General features: G+C 47.9%; 1 protein-coding gene across 2 annotated transcripts in view; it reads right to left on the bottom strand.

The window, feature by feature from the left end:
* Positions 1-6118: 6118 nt before the first annotated feature.
* Positions 6119-14396, bottom strand: part of Map3k9 (mitogen-activated protein kinase kinase kinase 9) — a 70941-nt gene continuing 62663 nt past the window's right edge. For both annotated transcript variants that reach the window (XM_040742814.1, XM_040742815.1), the window contains one exon: positions 6119-13802. In XM_040742814.1, coding sequence (XP_040598748.1) covers positions 13318-13802 — 485 coding nt within the window. In that variant the 3' untranslated portion in view covers positions 6119-13317. The remainder of the gene's footprint in view (positions 13803-14396) is intronic.

The following is a 14396-nucleotide window of genomic DNA, read 5'->3' as shown; positions in this document are numbered from 1 at the left end:
ACAAATTCTACCATGTAATTTAGGGACTGTTTAACTGGGCTATAGTCTTCCCAGACACTTAGATAGATAGCAGAAAGCAATTAGAAGAAAGACAATATTTGGGGGTGTTAGGGAGTTGGAGAAGTGAAGCCCTCGCCTAGCAAGCACGAGGACCTGCGTTTAGTTCCCAGCACCTATGCACAAAATGGTCAAGCATGTTCAAAAGTAGTACATGCTTTGTAATCCCAGGGGAAGTGGAGTCAGGAGGATCCCTGGGGCTTCTTGACCAGTCAGTTTATCCTAATTGGTGAGCTCTAGGTTCATTGAGAGACTCTGTCTCAAAGGAGGTAGACTGTATGGAGTGAGTGAAGTCCTGAGTTAATGTGTATTGTTGACATGGGCATGGCCGTGTCAAGGATCCCATGCCTCAGACCCATGGGAATGGCCAAGACTTACCCCCAGAAGATGTTCAGAGGGATCCCCCAAAATCTTTCTCTGTTCTGAGTTCAAATATTGACAGTGTAGGAAGAAAATGTCCACCTCCCTGCAGTGCTGCTCATGGTCTGAAGACTGCTCCCCTATAGAAACTGCTACAGACACTAGCTAAACCTGCCTCCTCCTTTAGCTGTATGTAGTAACTCTGCCTCCTTGTTTGTCTACATATAATATCCCTGCCTCCTTGTGTAGCTCTATGCAGTGGTCCCACTTCCCCACTCATCTATATATAAAAAAAATAGTTTCCAGAGTGCTGCCCTCATCCATATCAGGGCCAGACACCCAATCCCAGATTAGCTGTGGTCGTGTCTGACCTCTCTTCATTCCCTCACCAGCCCTGGTTGGGGTTTTTCAGTACACAATTGGTGAGGATACGGCGGTAGATCCTCGAGGATGACACCTGAGTGAGGGTTGTTCTCCAGACTCCATATGTACCCATGTAGGCAAGCGCATCAGATATTCTCAAGCAAGAGAATCAAGATATAAGAAACGGGGGTCCAGTTTTAAACTTGAGAAAAGAGCTAGGAAGAGAGAGAAATTGTGACAGGAGTTGGGGAAGATAAGCTGGGGAGCCCCACAGTTCACACTCTAAGGAATACAGATCCATTCCTAGACTTTGGGTATCATGTGATTACTTTGGCGTTTGAACAAAACCATAAGGGCTTTGAATCACTTTGCCTATTTTCCCTGACACTTGCACTTGTGGATTGCTTGTATCCAGGGTTTGATTGTACCCTGGTTATTTTACCTCCTACTCATCCTCCTACAGATACTCTTATTCAGAGAGAAAATCATATTTTACAATGAATATTTTTGTCACGCAAACGGTAGAAAAAAATTAAATACCTATGTAAAAAAAGGTTTATAAATTGATTCTAAAAGGAAAATTGAGACTTAACAGGAATAGACCTAGCAAAAATTGTGGATCCTTTTATTATGGGCAAAAAAAAAAAAAAAACTTACAGTAATTTTTTGGGAGAGAGTAACAACAAATATCCCAAAGCAAAAGACTTCTCTCTCTCTCTCTCTCTCTCTCTCTCTCTCTCTCTCTCTCTCTCTCTCTCTCTCTCTCTCTCTCTCCCACTCCCTCTCCATATTGGATTTTTCTTTACATGGTATGAGGAACACCAATTTCTGGAGCCTCCACACTCTATACTGATGAAATAAATCAGGAAAGGCAGCATATGTCAGGGAAAATAGGCAAAGTGATTCAAAGCCCTTATGATTTTGTTCAAACGTCAAAATAATCACATGATATCCAAGCTGTAAACAGCCCATTGGCTGTATCACCTTGTTAATAGCTCTTAGATCCAATACCATTCTCCATTTTCCAACTTTCTTTTTAATGGCAAGTATAGGAAAATTCTAAGGACTGGTCAATTCTCCAGTATGTTGAGCATTTATCTGTTCCTGTACCAGCTGATCTAGTGCCTGTAATTTTTCTGATGTTGGAGGCCATTGCTCCACCCAGACACATTTGTCATTTAACCATTTAAAGGTAGGGTTGTTGGTACCTCTGAAAGCTCAACAGCTGTTGTGTCCTGCTTATGTACAACCTGAATGGTCTGTGGCTGTTCTGGATAATACCTTTTAATTTTATCAGAAGCATTTTCAATTTTATGGCTTGTTTCTGAGATTGGAGGAATGCTAATCTGTGTTTTCCATTGCTGTAACAAATCATGTCACCATAAACTCGCTGTTATGTTAGCCACATATGGCTTTAAGTTCCCTATCTGTCCTTCTGGCCCTATACTCTCGACCTTCCTTGTACTTTGTTTTCCCTGAGATAAAGTTCCGTTTCCTAGAAGCTGAACATTTACCTCCGAAGATGCCAATCCCGATGCTAAGATTTTGGTGAAATTACTGTTACATATGCACATGCCATTTATTTGTATTTTTAGTTCTTGGTCTTTGATCATTTATAGATGTTTGCCAAAACACTTGTTTTATGGTCTTCCCTATAATTTTTGTTTTATTTATTGAAGCTGTTCTATCATCCAGAGCAGTATGGTTTTTAACAATAGGCATTAAGTGTTTTAATTGCTCTGTAGAGGAATTTCCCCTATGTCAACAGGGGACAATTGAACCAAATTTGACATTGGGGCCTATGAGAGAGGCCCTCGGAGGCATTTCCCAATGGCAAAATGCTACCTTGCCTGTTCCTTTTTGTTCTGCATTGATTAGTCCAATGCCAGTCTTTGCTGCACTTTTTATATATGCCAGAAGGCTGGGGCCTTCTGTTTGGATCATCTCTAGAAAAAAAAACATTGTTTCTAGGAATGCCTTGCCTACAATTCCTTTTCAGTTGACCTTGTTTACCAAAATTAAAACATCTGACCTTTTGATTTTTCTTGAAATTTTTAGAAATTATTCATCTTATCAAAGCAGCATCATAAACATGAGATTCTTGTTTTTATTTTTGTTTTTGTTTTGTTTTTTTTTTTGGTTTTTTTCGAGACAGGTTTCTCTGTGGCTTTGGAGGCTGTCCTGGAACTCGCTTAGTAGTCCAGGCTGGTCTCGAACTCACAGAGATCCGTCTGCCTCTGCCTCCCGAGTGCTGGGATTAAAGGCATGCACCACCAACGCCCGGCTTTTCTTTCTTGTTTTTTTTTTTGTTTGTTTGTTTTTTTGTTTTTGGTTAAACATGAGATTCAAAGCTGGGTTCTGGTGGCCCACTCCTTTAATCCCAGCTAGCTGCATGGACAGGATGTGCCACGCAGGGAACTGGAGTGAGCAGCCTCAAGTGCGAATCTAGGGAAACAGAGGGTAAAGCCCCAGCTAGGACTCAGCCTGGGAGGGGACGGAGCCTGCTGTGAGCAGCAGGGTGTAAAGAAACTCTGCAGGCTGTCATTGTCATGCCTGGGAGAGAGCAGCCGGTGCACATCTAGGGGAGGGTCTGGGGTTATGGAGGAAGGCATCTGCAGTGGCTGCCCTGCACCACTTTGGCATGATCTAAGGCCACACATTAGATGCCAGATACTGTGAATTCTTTTACTGTTTTATTAATAAATAAAGCAGGGGGAGTGGGCAGATATTAGGGTATTTACTTACCTGACAGATCCACAGAGCTATGGAGAAAAAGATCAGCTGCCTTTCTCCCCACCTCACATCAGAAAAAGGCCGCGAATCTTTCCAAGCCCCTCTTTATGCCTCTCTGAGTCCCAGAAAAGCTCTATGGTTCGTTCCAGCCAGAGGGACATGGAGTTCACCCTCTGACTCAAGGCCCAACTCCTTTGGCAATCTTTGAATGACAATACAAACAAGCCTCCTGCAACAGACGTGACCTGTTCCCTATTTCCTGGGGCTGATTTTATGTCTCTTCCAAAAAAGTGCCTAGTGCCTCCTACCACGGGCTGTCCTGATTAGATTGCAAAGGAGGATCTGGCAGAGCAGCAGGTACCTACCATGCATACCACCTCACTGCTCTGTGCCAAAACACGTTCCCAACTTCACTTCCCTGTGCCAAAAACGTGTTCTCCAACTTCAGCTAGTTGGACTAGATTGGGTGGGGACAGAGAGCTCAGGATTAGGCATCACTCTTGAATGAAACACATTCCACAGCCAGGTAAACAGGGCGCGGCAGAGGTGGGCCCAGCCCAGCTTCCTTGCTGAGGGTTGTGTGCTTAGGTCTGCTGTAAGAGCTTGCTGTCTGCCCCTCCCGGCCCTGCCATTCCTACTCAGCTGAGGCCTCTAGACTGGCCCAGCACATCTCTTCCTAGAACTTTCTCTGCTCACAAGTCCTCTCTAAGACCTGCTTGTGGTTTGTGGGTGACTCACACTCTGGCCATCCCTCCTTTGGGAGGAAGGAACAAAGAAGAGGGGTAGGAGGGACTTCCACCAGGATTGGGGGTGCCTTTGCCAAGCTCCACTTCTGCCTCCTATGAACTGGGCTTTTCAGTCGCCAGCTTACTACATAGGGCAAGAGGAAGCCCTGACTCAAGAAGTCTGGGTCTCTGGAATATCTGAAGAGAAAGTTAGTATCAGAGAAATTATCTCCAAGCTACAGTAAATATCCAACTTATATTTACTGTAAAACAAGTAAGTTTAGAAGATTCTAAGAACATTCAAAAATTATTCATGTTACCTTTCCATAGACATCATAATTGGCTCTTTCCCAGTCTTTCTGGTATGCCTATAAAAGTGTATTTTTTAAAAGATCTGAGTGGATTATATAAAATTGGCACCCCCCCCCAAGGTTTCTCTGTATAATCCTGGAACTTTCTCTCTGCAAACCAGGCTGTTCTTGAACTCAGATCTTTGCCTCCTGAGTGCTGGCATCAAAGGTATGAGCCACCACTGCCCTGCAGGACCAATTTTTTTCCCCAGTATTGTTTTTGTTTCAATTATTTGAGTTAGTTTCATTCTGTAGCCCAGGTTGCCTCAAACTTGTGAATCTCCTGCCTAAGCCCCGTTTGCTGGGATGCAGTCATGCGCTGCCTCACTTGGCTGTTGTCCTTGACAGTTTTTATGCCCTGTCTTTTAACTTGCCACGGGCACGCACCCATTTTCTCAATTATTCTTGAATAATCTTAGTGGTTCTCTAACAGCACAGTCAATGATAAACTAGACTTATGAGCCAGGGGTGAAGCAGGGTTTACTTCCAGGACAAAGGGAGGCATGAGCATGGTTCTGCATCGTGTAATCCTGTCACTGAAGAGGCTGGGGCAGGAGTCTGAGGCAGGCTTGGCTATGCAGGAGACTGTCTCAAAAAACCGAAAGACAGATTGATATGAGAGGGAGTCATTTTATCGTTTCCTCCCTCCTGCCTTTCCCCTGGATCCTCGCCGTTCTGTTCCTTCCTTCCCCCACTCACGCTCACAGTGTGTGCGTGTGCATGTGCGTGTGTTCACGTATGTATGTGGAGATCAGGCAACCCTGGGTATTATTTTCAGGTGCCGGTACCATCCACCCTCTCCCCTTTTTAGATAGAATTTCTCACTGGTTTGGATCTTTGGATCTCACCAACTAGGCTAGACTGACTGGCCAGTGAGCCCTGCCTATCCCTGCTTCCCCAGCACTGGCATTACAAGCATGCACCACCATGTTCACCTTTCCTTATGTGGGTTTTGGGGATCAAATTAAGGTCCTGATGCTTGCAAGGCACCAGCTGAGATATTTTTCCAGCCTCCCTTCCATCCTCCAGGGCTCTTGGGGACGTCTCTCTTTGAAGTTGTCTGTGAGGCACCAGCTCAGACTCCATCCAGAGCATAGTACCCCACAGCATCCCACTGTAGCACGGACTATATCTCATTAACGGGTTTTCTTTGGACTGTCGAGATGGCTCAAATAATAAGGGTACTTGCTGCCAAACCTGATGACCTAAGTTTGAGTGCCCAGAAGCCCCTGGTGGAAGGAATCAACCGAGGCTTTTCTGTTCTCTTGCATGTTAAGCTTCACGACCTCTGCCCCCACACCTGCCCTCCATCAGCATCCCTCTTTTAAGGCTCCTATGGTCAGTCTGGGGTCTCAAGGACCCACAGAGGCCTCTCACCCATGTTTTTTTCCTATAGCATCTTCCTATCGCTCCATACTCTTTTCCTTCAGGTAGCAACTCCCTGGGGGCAGACTGGTTACTGGAACATCGGGTTTAGTTAAAGAGAGAACGGGTTAGAACAAGTTACACAGGACCACTGCAACCCAGGAGTAACCATTATGACAGTTTTATTCAAGTCTCTGAGAGCCCTGGTGTTGGGACCAGGCCAAGATCAGCATTACACTGTAATACAGTGGGAGGCTTGGCCACTGAACCAAGCCTGCTTGGCATCCCTCGTTAACAATGTACAGTACCTTGAAAGAAATGAAAAGAAAAAGCCAGAGGAAAGAACCTGATAATACGCTTCCTTCAGGACATTTCCCTCTTTAAATATTTCTGACAACACACAATAATTTAAATTCCAAAGGAAATAGGAACTCAAGGAGGGACTCAGGATACACAGAGAAGGGAAGAAACCGGCATAGGAAATTTGTAGTTAGATATTGGAGGACGAAACAAACAGAGCTTTCACTTTACTTTCTAGACTCAAGGGTCCTAAGGGAGAAAGCCCCAAGAAAACTTTTTCAGAAAACCAGAGCCCAACCAATGCCTCTCCTGCAACCTTGAGGCCTTTGCCCCCACACCTGCCCTCCATCAGCCTCAGACGCTGTCTGTGGCGCTGTAGTTATGAACAAGTGAGACAGATGGGGGACAGGGGAAGCAGAACATTCGTGGGTTCACCACCTCCCTGCTTTGCTGCAGCTGGGACCAAGGCTCATGGTGACAGAGGGGCCACAGCATCCCTCCCTAGAAGACAGGAGCTGGAATAAGCTTCCAAATTCAAAGAATTGAAAACAAAGGGGAGCGGAACTACAGTGAGGAGCAACATCAGGGAAACTCTGAGCTGGAAACAGGAAAGAGACAGAGCCTTCAGTGATGCTGGGAGGGAAGGGAGATCCAGACATCCCAGTGAGCTCAGAATCCCTGCAGAACTGAGAAGGAGAAAGAGCCACCATCAGCAAAAAATGAAGTTTGCTGAGCTCTGGGGATATCACAGGTCAGCCAGGGGACACAACTCCGTAGGAAGAGGGTAATTCCAGAACCTCCACGGTCCAAACCGGGCTAATGTCATCTCAAGGCTTTTCCACAGTGGTCTAGAAAGGCACCCACAGACTAAATTCATATCTTAAACAGAGCAGAGCAGTGACTCGCTTCTCAGCTCTGTGATTCAGGCAAGCAGTATGAACACCCCGTGTCTGCTCACACATTCTTGGATGTAGGCAATACCCACCAATTCGGGGAAGTACTGTAAGAAATCACAAAATGTCTGCATATTTGTCCAGCCTCCTACGTGGAAGATTTAGTGGTTCCTTAAGATTTATCATTCAACTCCATATCTGGGCCAGGATAAACCCATGTCTCATTCTGACAGTAATGAAGAAAACAATGTTATATGTCTGTCATCTTAGCAATTAGCAAGTGGAGGCAGAAGGACCAGAAATACAAGGTCATCCTGGGCTATATGGCAAGTTTAAAGCCTGTCTGGGCCATATGAGATCCTGTCCAAAGTAATACTACTAATAAAAATAAAAAATAAAAGCCATAGCAGACGTGGCCTTCAAACTGGAGGTAGAATAAATGTCATGAGTGAAATGACGATGGAGGAGGGTAATAATGGCAGTGAAGCCGACACTGGTAGGGCGTGAAGGAACTATTAGAAGGCTTGCTGGGTAGGGGAAGAGACTGCAAAACTTAACGTGGGGGGGGGAGCAACAGAAAAGCCTCCATTCACTCCCTTCTGAGATCTTGGGTGAAAGAGTTTTGTCTATTCACTTCTAGAATTCCCAGAGAAGGTAAAGAATGTACAGGCTTCTCTCTGCATGATCACTTTCCTTCTGGAACACACTAGCATCCAGAAAGTGGCTTCCAAGAGCCCGAAAGGCAGCCAGAACAGGAAGGAAGGCAAAGTCACCCAGCTACAGTGCCAACTGTAAGAACTAGGTGTCTCACCATTGTATTTGAATGCAAGCGCTCCCAGGGGATGACACAGAACGTGCTGTGTGGGGTGGTAACGAGAACACAATATACAACCTATGTCAAACGCCACAGTCCTATCTGGAGATCCAGGAGACAGGCAAGCAGGGCCCAAACCAGGCACTTGTGTTGGATACAAATTTCAAGGGGATGTCAAAAATAATAATTTTTTTAAAAAAAAGCAGTAATCAAAGGCTAAACCATACTTCAATATAATTTTCTATACCAAAATTAATAAAACCATCCACGACGTGGTCAGTGCTCAGCCATATGGCTGCTTGTGCAGGAAGCAAGGTGTGAAAGATTTCAGGAATGAGGGTAACGCAGGACTCTTGAAACCTGGTCTTGAGTTTCCATGTATCACTTCCATGGTGTGTTCACATGTCAGGGCTTCCTTTACAGCCATTCTGACCTCTGAGTAGGGCTACCGCCTTTCCTGTCCCAGAAAGAAAGACTGGTCTTTGAACCCTAGATTCGTATTAGAATTTCTCACCCAGAGACACCATCGAGCTGTCATGTTCACACCTGATATTAAAGGGCGTGTCAGAGCAATCAGAAGGGAAGTGAGGGCAAGGTAACTAGAGCAACATGGAGCTCAGACAACTTCCCCAATCCCCAGGATCTTCTCTTTCCAACACAAGACTCCAGGGAAGGCAGGGACTGAGGCAATAAGAAAGCAAGAAGGAGCAGTCAGTCCCAGGGCAGAGCTCAGGAGAACCCAGTATTCTGAAAAGGCAGCCTAGAGCTTCTCCAGCAGCTTAGGGAGCCCCGGGTGCCTCCAGGGTCCACGACCAGAAATGGACAGAGAAGGCAATGAATGGGAATACCCGGAAACAGTTCATGAAAAAGGAAAAGAAACTCACCCGGTCTGCAGAGCCAGCCAGGAACTAGGTCTGGGGTAGACGAGTTAGGCCTGCATTAACTAGCCTTAATCAAACAAGATTCCCCTTCCTGGTTCCTGCCCTTCAGCTCAGTACCGGAGATGTTGAGAGTCCAAGCAGCAACACCAGGAAGAGTGCAAGGAGAAAGGCCTTTCTCCTGGTACGTGCAGATCTCACTGCGATTTGTGAACCAGGAACATAATGCTCTGCCATCTAGAAATGCGTTCCCAACAGCCACTGCATCCTGACAAGGAGTTATTCTCAGGAGAGGACAATGACAAGTGACACATGACTGAGCCCCATGAAATGGCCAGTATTGGCCTTTGACCTCCAATCGTCTGTACATCCACACTGTTCTCCACCAAGGGAAACAATCTTCATGGTGGAGACTTGGGGCTCCACACACTGAAGAGACAGGGTCTTGTTATGTTGCCCAAGACTGACACCACATCTGGGACTGAAGCAACTGTCCTGCTTCGGTCTCCTAAGTAGTTAGATTTCCAAGAATGCATCGCTGAACCTAGCTAAGACGGTAGCCTTGAAGGTTAGAAGGGTTTTAAACAGGAAAAGTGAGCATTACCCCCAGCTCACAGGAGGGCTCCTGAGGGCCAGATATTGGCAAATTTGCAACTTGAAAACGGACACCTTAAGCTGCCAGGTTCTTGCCACCCATAGCTCCCTGAGGGCAACTCTTACCTCTGCCACTGAATCCAGTCTGCACAAACCCTTAGGAAAAGTTCAGCACTTCCCCAACAAGTAGGACCTGCCTCTCCTCCCAGGCCTTCTGAAGGCAATGAGATATGTGCTTCTGACCCAGTCAGACTGTGCCATTCCTCACACACCAACCCAAAGACACATGATCAAATAAACAGGTGATCAAAAAAGGGTTCTGCATCCATGGTGGCGTACCAATGGACAGATGGACACTTATAGCCTGAGGTGTCTACTCACAGTCACCCAGCCTTCAGGGCCCAAGTAAGCTTGATATTGGTAGGTCTTTGCCTAGCGTGTGGGAGACCCAGCCATGGGTGTGGATGGGTGTGGGTAGGTGGCCCTTCTGATGGGGCAAAAAATGTCTACAACATGAAGGCAAAAATATGAAGTAAGGGCGAGGTGTAGACAGTAGACAGTCTGCAATGTCTTGTGTCCCTGAGCAACAAACACCCTGAGGGTAAAGGGACTCTGTGGGGGTGGGGGCGCATCATACTTTGGCAATGATGTCCCATGGGCTAGCGGCCCCTTTCCCAAAGATTCTTCCAGAATTGGCCTGATTTCAAACTCTTATCAAATCTGACCCTAGGGATGATCCTCAGAAAGCAGGGACAGCAAACTGCCATTCAGACGCTGTCACCAAGCTCCCATTTCCTCAACAAAACGTTTACAAATGGTAAGGACACCCGCTGACCAGGTTAAGTGAGGGAGGGAATTAGAAAATAAATGCTGCTGTTGTCACCTGGACTATGTAATGTGGTAGAAAAGCATATGCCTGGCCTGGGTGCCCATTAGTTATCTTAGGCCAACCCCAAATCACTCCTCTTCCAGAAGCCAAAGGATAAAACTAAGGCAAATGCCCTGAGGCAAAGGTGTTGAGAACCACACTGTCAGCTTCAGCACGCTCATCCTGCAAGGGAAGAAGCTGCCCCTGGAGTTGGCAGGGAGCCACAGCATTTCACTGACCTCGAAAGGGAAGTATATGAGGAAGGTTTTTTACAAGGAAACCTGAGAGGGGTCAAGACCCAGGACCGAAGCCATGCAAGAAAAGCAGAACAGAGGACTAGGACCAACTTGTACTGCCTCAGAGCCTGGTAGCCAGACTCAATCATCCAAACAGTGTCTGTCTGTCTGTCTGCCTGCCTGCCTGTCCGTCTGCCTGCCTGCCTGTCCGTCTTTGAGACAAGCGTGTCGAACGTGAAGGAAAATGACATCATTCTGTAAAGAAGGAAAAGCTAGCCCTGTTCTCAGTTGTCCAAATGTGGGCTATTGTTACGATGCCTACCAAATCACAGGGATATCGGAGAACGCCACGCTAAGAGCATCCACCACAGCTTCTAGAAACAGCCGTAAGGATGATGGAGACATCTACTCAGTTCCTAACCATAGGGATTCCGCAAAGATAAGTCCTGGGAACTGAAGACCCAAGGAGACACAGCAAAGAGCGGTCCCGATGCTGTTAGCAGCTCCAGGAGAACAAACCCCACACTAAGCAGAAAGCCGGTCTTTGAGGGAAGAAAAGGGAGAAGCTGCTACTCCACTGGGCTTGTTCACAGCCACCAGGCCTGCTCCCAACCGCGACACAGGTGGAAGGCACCTAAGTCACACAACCTGCGACTTCCTTAGCATGTATCCCAGCCCGGCACCACACAGGTTTGGAGGACCAGAACCGGAAATCCCCCCGTTTCAACGCATGCTCACAGCCCTGCTTCCTCTTCTCTCAGGTACAATCATTTCTTTGGCAAGGCCTTCCTCTCTCTGAACGCTGGGTGGACACAAGAACCAGATTACACCTGCCGCTCAATGGCAGGTGGTTGTCCCACGGTGGACACTGCACCTGTAACACTACATCTTCCCAGAAAGATGGCCACAATCAAACACGGACAGGAAAAGTCCGTGCCTACAGCTGGAGCCAGCTGCAGCCTCCCCCAAAGCCTCGGTGCAGCTGCGGTGTGCATACGTGTACACTGTGGCTTAGGAACGGGGGGGGGGGGGGGAGGGGTACACAACAGACTATCTACTCCTCAAGAATGAAGCGTCATCACTAGGTTGGTTGGGACTACCGAGAGGGCTCGCAAGCTCTTGTCTCCGATCTGAACGGTCAGGGTACAGGGACAAGAGTAATCACTTCTATTCTCATTTCACGGGACCAAGGGGAAAGATGAGATACTACACCAAGACCCTGGCTGGTATCAGCAGCTCCACTTCCCTGTCGGGGCCTAGGGGGTGGCAGGGTCAAGCCAAAGGACAAACGGGCTCATAAAGAGCTTGTGGAAACCAACGTCATCTCTCAAGTGCTTCCAGGGCAGGGTTCCTATCAGTTTCAGAGAAGTCTGTCACCTGTACCATGCACACCACTCTAACCCCTCTGGGCATCCAGGCAGCAAATATGAGGAGCATGCAGACTGACTCCCACACCACTGGGGACTGACTGCTACTGTCACATAGGGGCCATGGTGCACATACGACACAGGGACTCAGAGGAAGCCGACAGTGGAGAAAATACGTGAGAAAGCTTTAGATGAAGCTCAGTATTCAAGTTCAAGAAACGAATACCAAACAAGGCAGCACTAGCCTCTCTGGCTGGTCTGGGGGTCCAGCTCACAGTGCAGGGCCCAGCACAAGGGCTGTCTATGCACTGAGACAGAGGTGGCCTCGGTCAGTGCCCATCAACAGACCACTAAGCACCTGAAGAACTGAATCACGCTACTGCCTCCATACACCCAAAGGTTATTACTAAGGGTTCCATTTACCGCAAGGGCATCACAAGACGCACGAGTCCGATGAAGAAATCCCCACAGTTCCACACCCTAAGGTCCAGCACCCACTCCCATATGTTACCCTGACACATATGACCTAAAGGCCACTCATTCCAGGAACTGGAGGAAAGAACAGAGTCCCAAAGGTACATGTAGGCGCTTTGTCTGACCTCAGACCTGGCATCAGTGAGTATGCCTCCCAAACAGCTATTCCTGAGATGAATATGCTTAGACTCAAACCTGGTGTCGCCGTGGCCTGAACCCAAGGGGGTAGATGGAGCCATTCAACAGGTGTTGATTTCTGCCTTTGTTTCTAAAACGCAAACCAAGGAGTGTCTCTGGCACCCTTCCCACCCAACCTGACTGCTTCCCGACTGCCTCCTCTCTCCTCCCTCCCTGTACTCTCGGTTCACACTGAGGTTTACACAGGTAGGCAGTACCAGGTCTGCCAAGCCCTCTGGACCCCATAGGCCAACCTGTCCCCAGTAGCTAGCACAAGAAGACTTAGGACACAAGACATTCATTGCATACCACAGGAGACACCAAGTCACAGGAAGAGCAGAAGATACACCAAATCAGTCACAGAACATCAGTACTGGTACATGGACAGTGGAACTCAGGGTTGACAAAGGGACTCCAGGACAGCTCTGGCTGAGGAGAAGAGGCAGTGGACAGATTTGGCTAAGTGACTCTGCAGTGTCACCCTAAAGGTGAGGAAGACCAGAGGGTGGGGACAAGTCCTCCCTCTCCTACATAGCCAGAGCTGACACAACCCCCCACCCCAGTGAACATGGAGAAAAGATCCTACAGGGCAGGAGACCCTCTGAAGTGGCTGGCCCTGCTCCCATCCCTTCCATCTTCAAAGTGCATTCGCAGTGCAAGGAGGAGGTCTGGATCCCAGGGGGCCTCACCGAGACAGGGCTGTGCCAGCCAGCTCCCTCCATCTCCTCCGGCTTCCCCCTTGCCCACCCTGACCCTTTTTACACTAAGACCAGAACTCCTGCTGGATCTCAAAAGGGGAAGGCCCGTGTGCGTTCAGTTCGGCTCTGCACAGAGGCACAGTGCTATCCTGGCTCTGCCCCTCTGCGTCCAGATCCAGAAGCGTCCGCTCAGCAGGGGGCAGCGGCCCCGCCTGTAAAGGGAGCAGGGCTGGCAGTCCAGGCCGCTCTTCTACAGTGCTGCTGCTGCTGGCGAAGCAGGAGTCCAGGTTGCTGGGAGTCTCTGTGCTGGAGCTGTTGGCTGGGGAGGCGCTGCGGGCATGGCTGGGGGACACAAACCACCAAGGGTCCAGCCGTTGCCGGTTGGCAGAAGGACGTGGCCGAGGCAGGAACTCCAGGGTCTTGGGTCTCTCTAAAGTGGAGTCCCGTTGTGTGTTCCAGCGCCTTGGAGTTGGAGGAAAGACCACATTGGGGTCAGGGAGACGGGGAAATTCACCTGGGTCTCGGCTGGGACTGGGAGTTTTCAACATTCCTGGTCAGGGAGACAATGGGAAAGACATCAGATGATGGCATCATATTTCCAGGTGAGAAATGCACCTTCCCCGTGCTGTCATATGTCTAGACACTGGGACAAAAGAATTAAATGCTTAAAGAACACCTACTGTGTGCCATGCAGTGTGCTGTGAGGTGCTAGGAACATGGTAGTGAACTAGAAACCAAGAGGCCTTGAGTCAAGTAATAGTGACATGGGGGTGTCACATGCATAATGAAGTAATTTAAGGCAGATGTTGGGAAAGTACTCTTAAGATGGTCACTTATACTTGTAAATAAGGCTGTTGGATTTTTTGTTTGTTTGTTTTTGTTTTTTCGAGACAGGGTTTCTCTGTGGTTTTGGAGGCTGTCCTGGAACTAGCTCTTGTAGACCAAGCTGGTCTCGAACTCACAGAGATCCACCTGCCTCTGCCTCCTGAGGGCTGGGATTAAAGGCATGCACCACCAATGCCCAGTGTAAATAAAGTTTTATTGGGACATATTTTATATACACTCTGTAGCTGCTTTTCATTTACAGGTGAGTAGTTAAAAAAAAGATTATACAACCCATAAAACCCAAAGAGGTTACACACCT

Source organism: Mesocricetus auratus, unplaced genomic scaffold (assembly GCF_017639785.1).
Source record: "Mesocricetus auratus isolate SY011 unplaced genomic scaffold, BCM_Maur_2.0 Super-Scaffold_15014, whole genome shotgun sequence".
Classification (NCBI taxonomy): domain Eukaryota; kingdom Metazoa; phylum Chordata; class Mammalia; order Rodentia; family Cricetidae; genus Mesocricetus; species Mesocricetus auratus.
The sequence above is the reverse complement of the archived record's forward strand: the minus strand, read 5'-3'. Positions and strand labels throughout refer to the sequence as shown.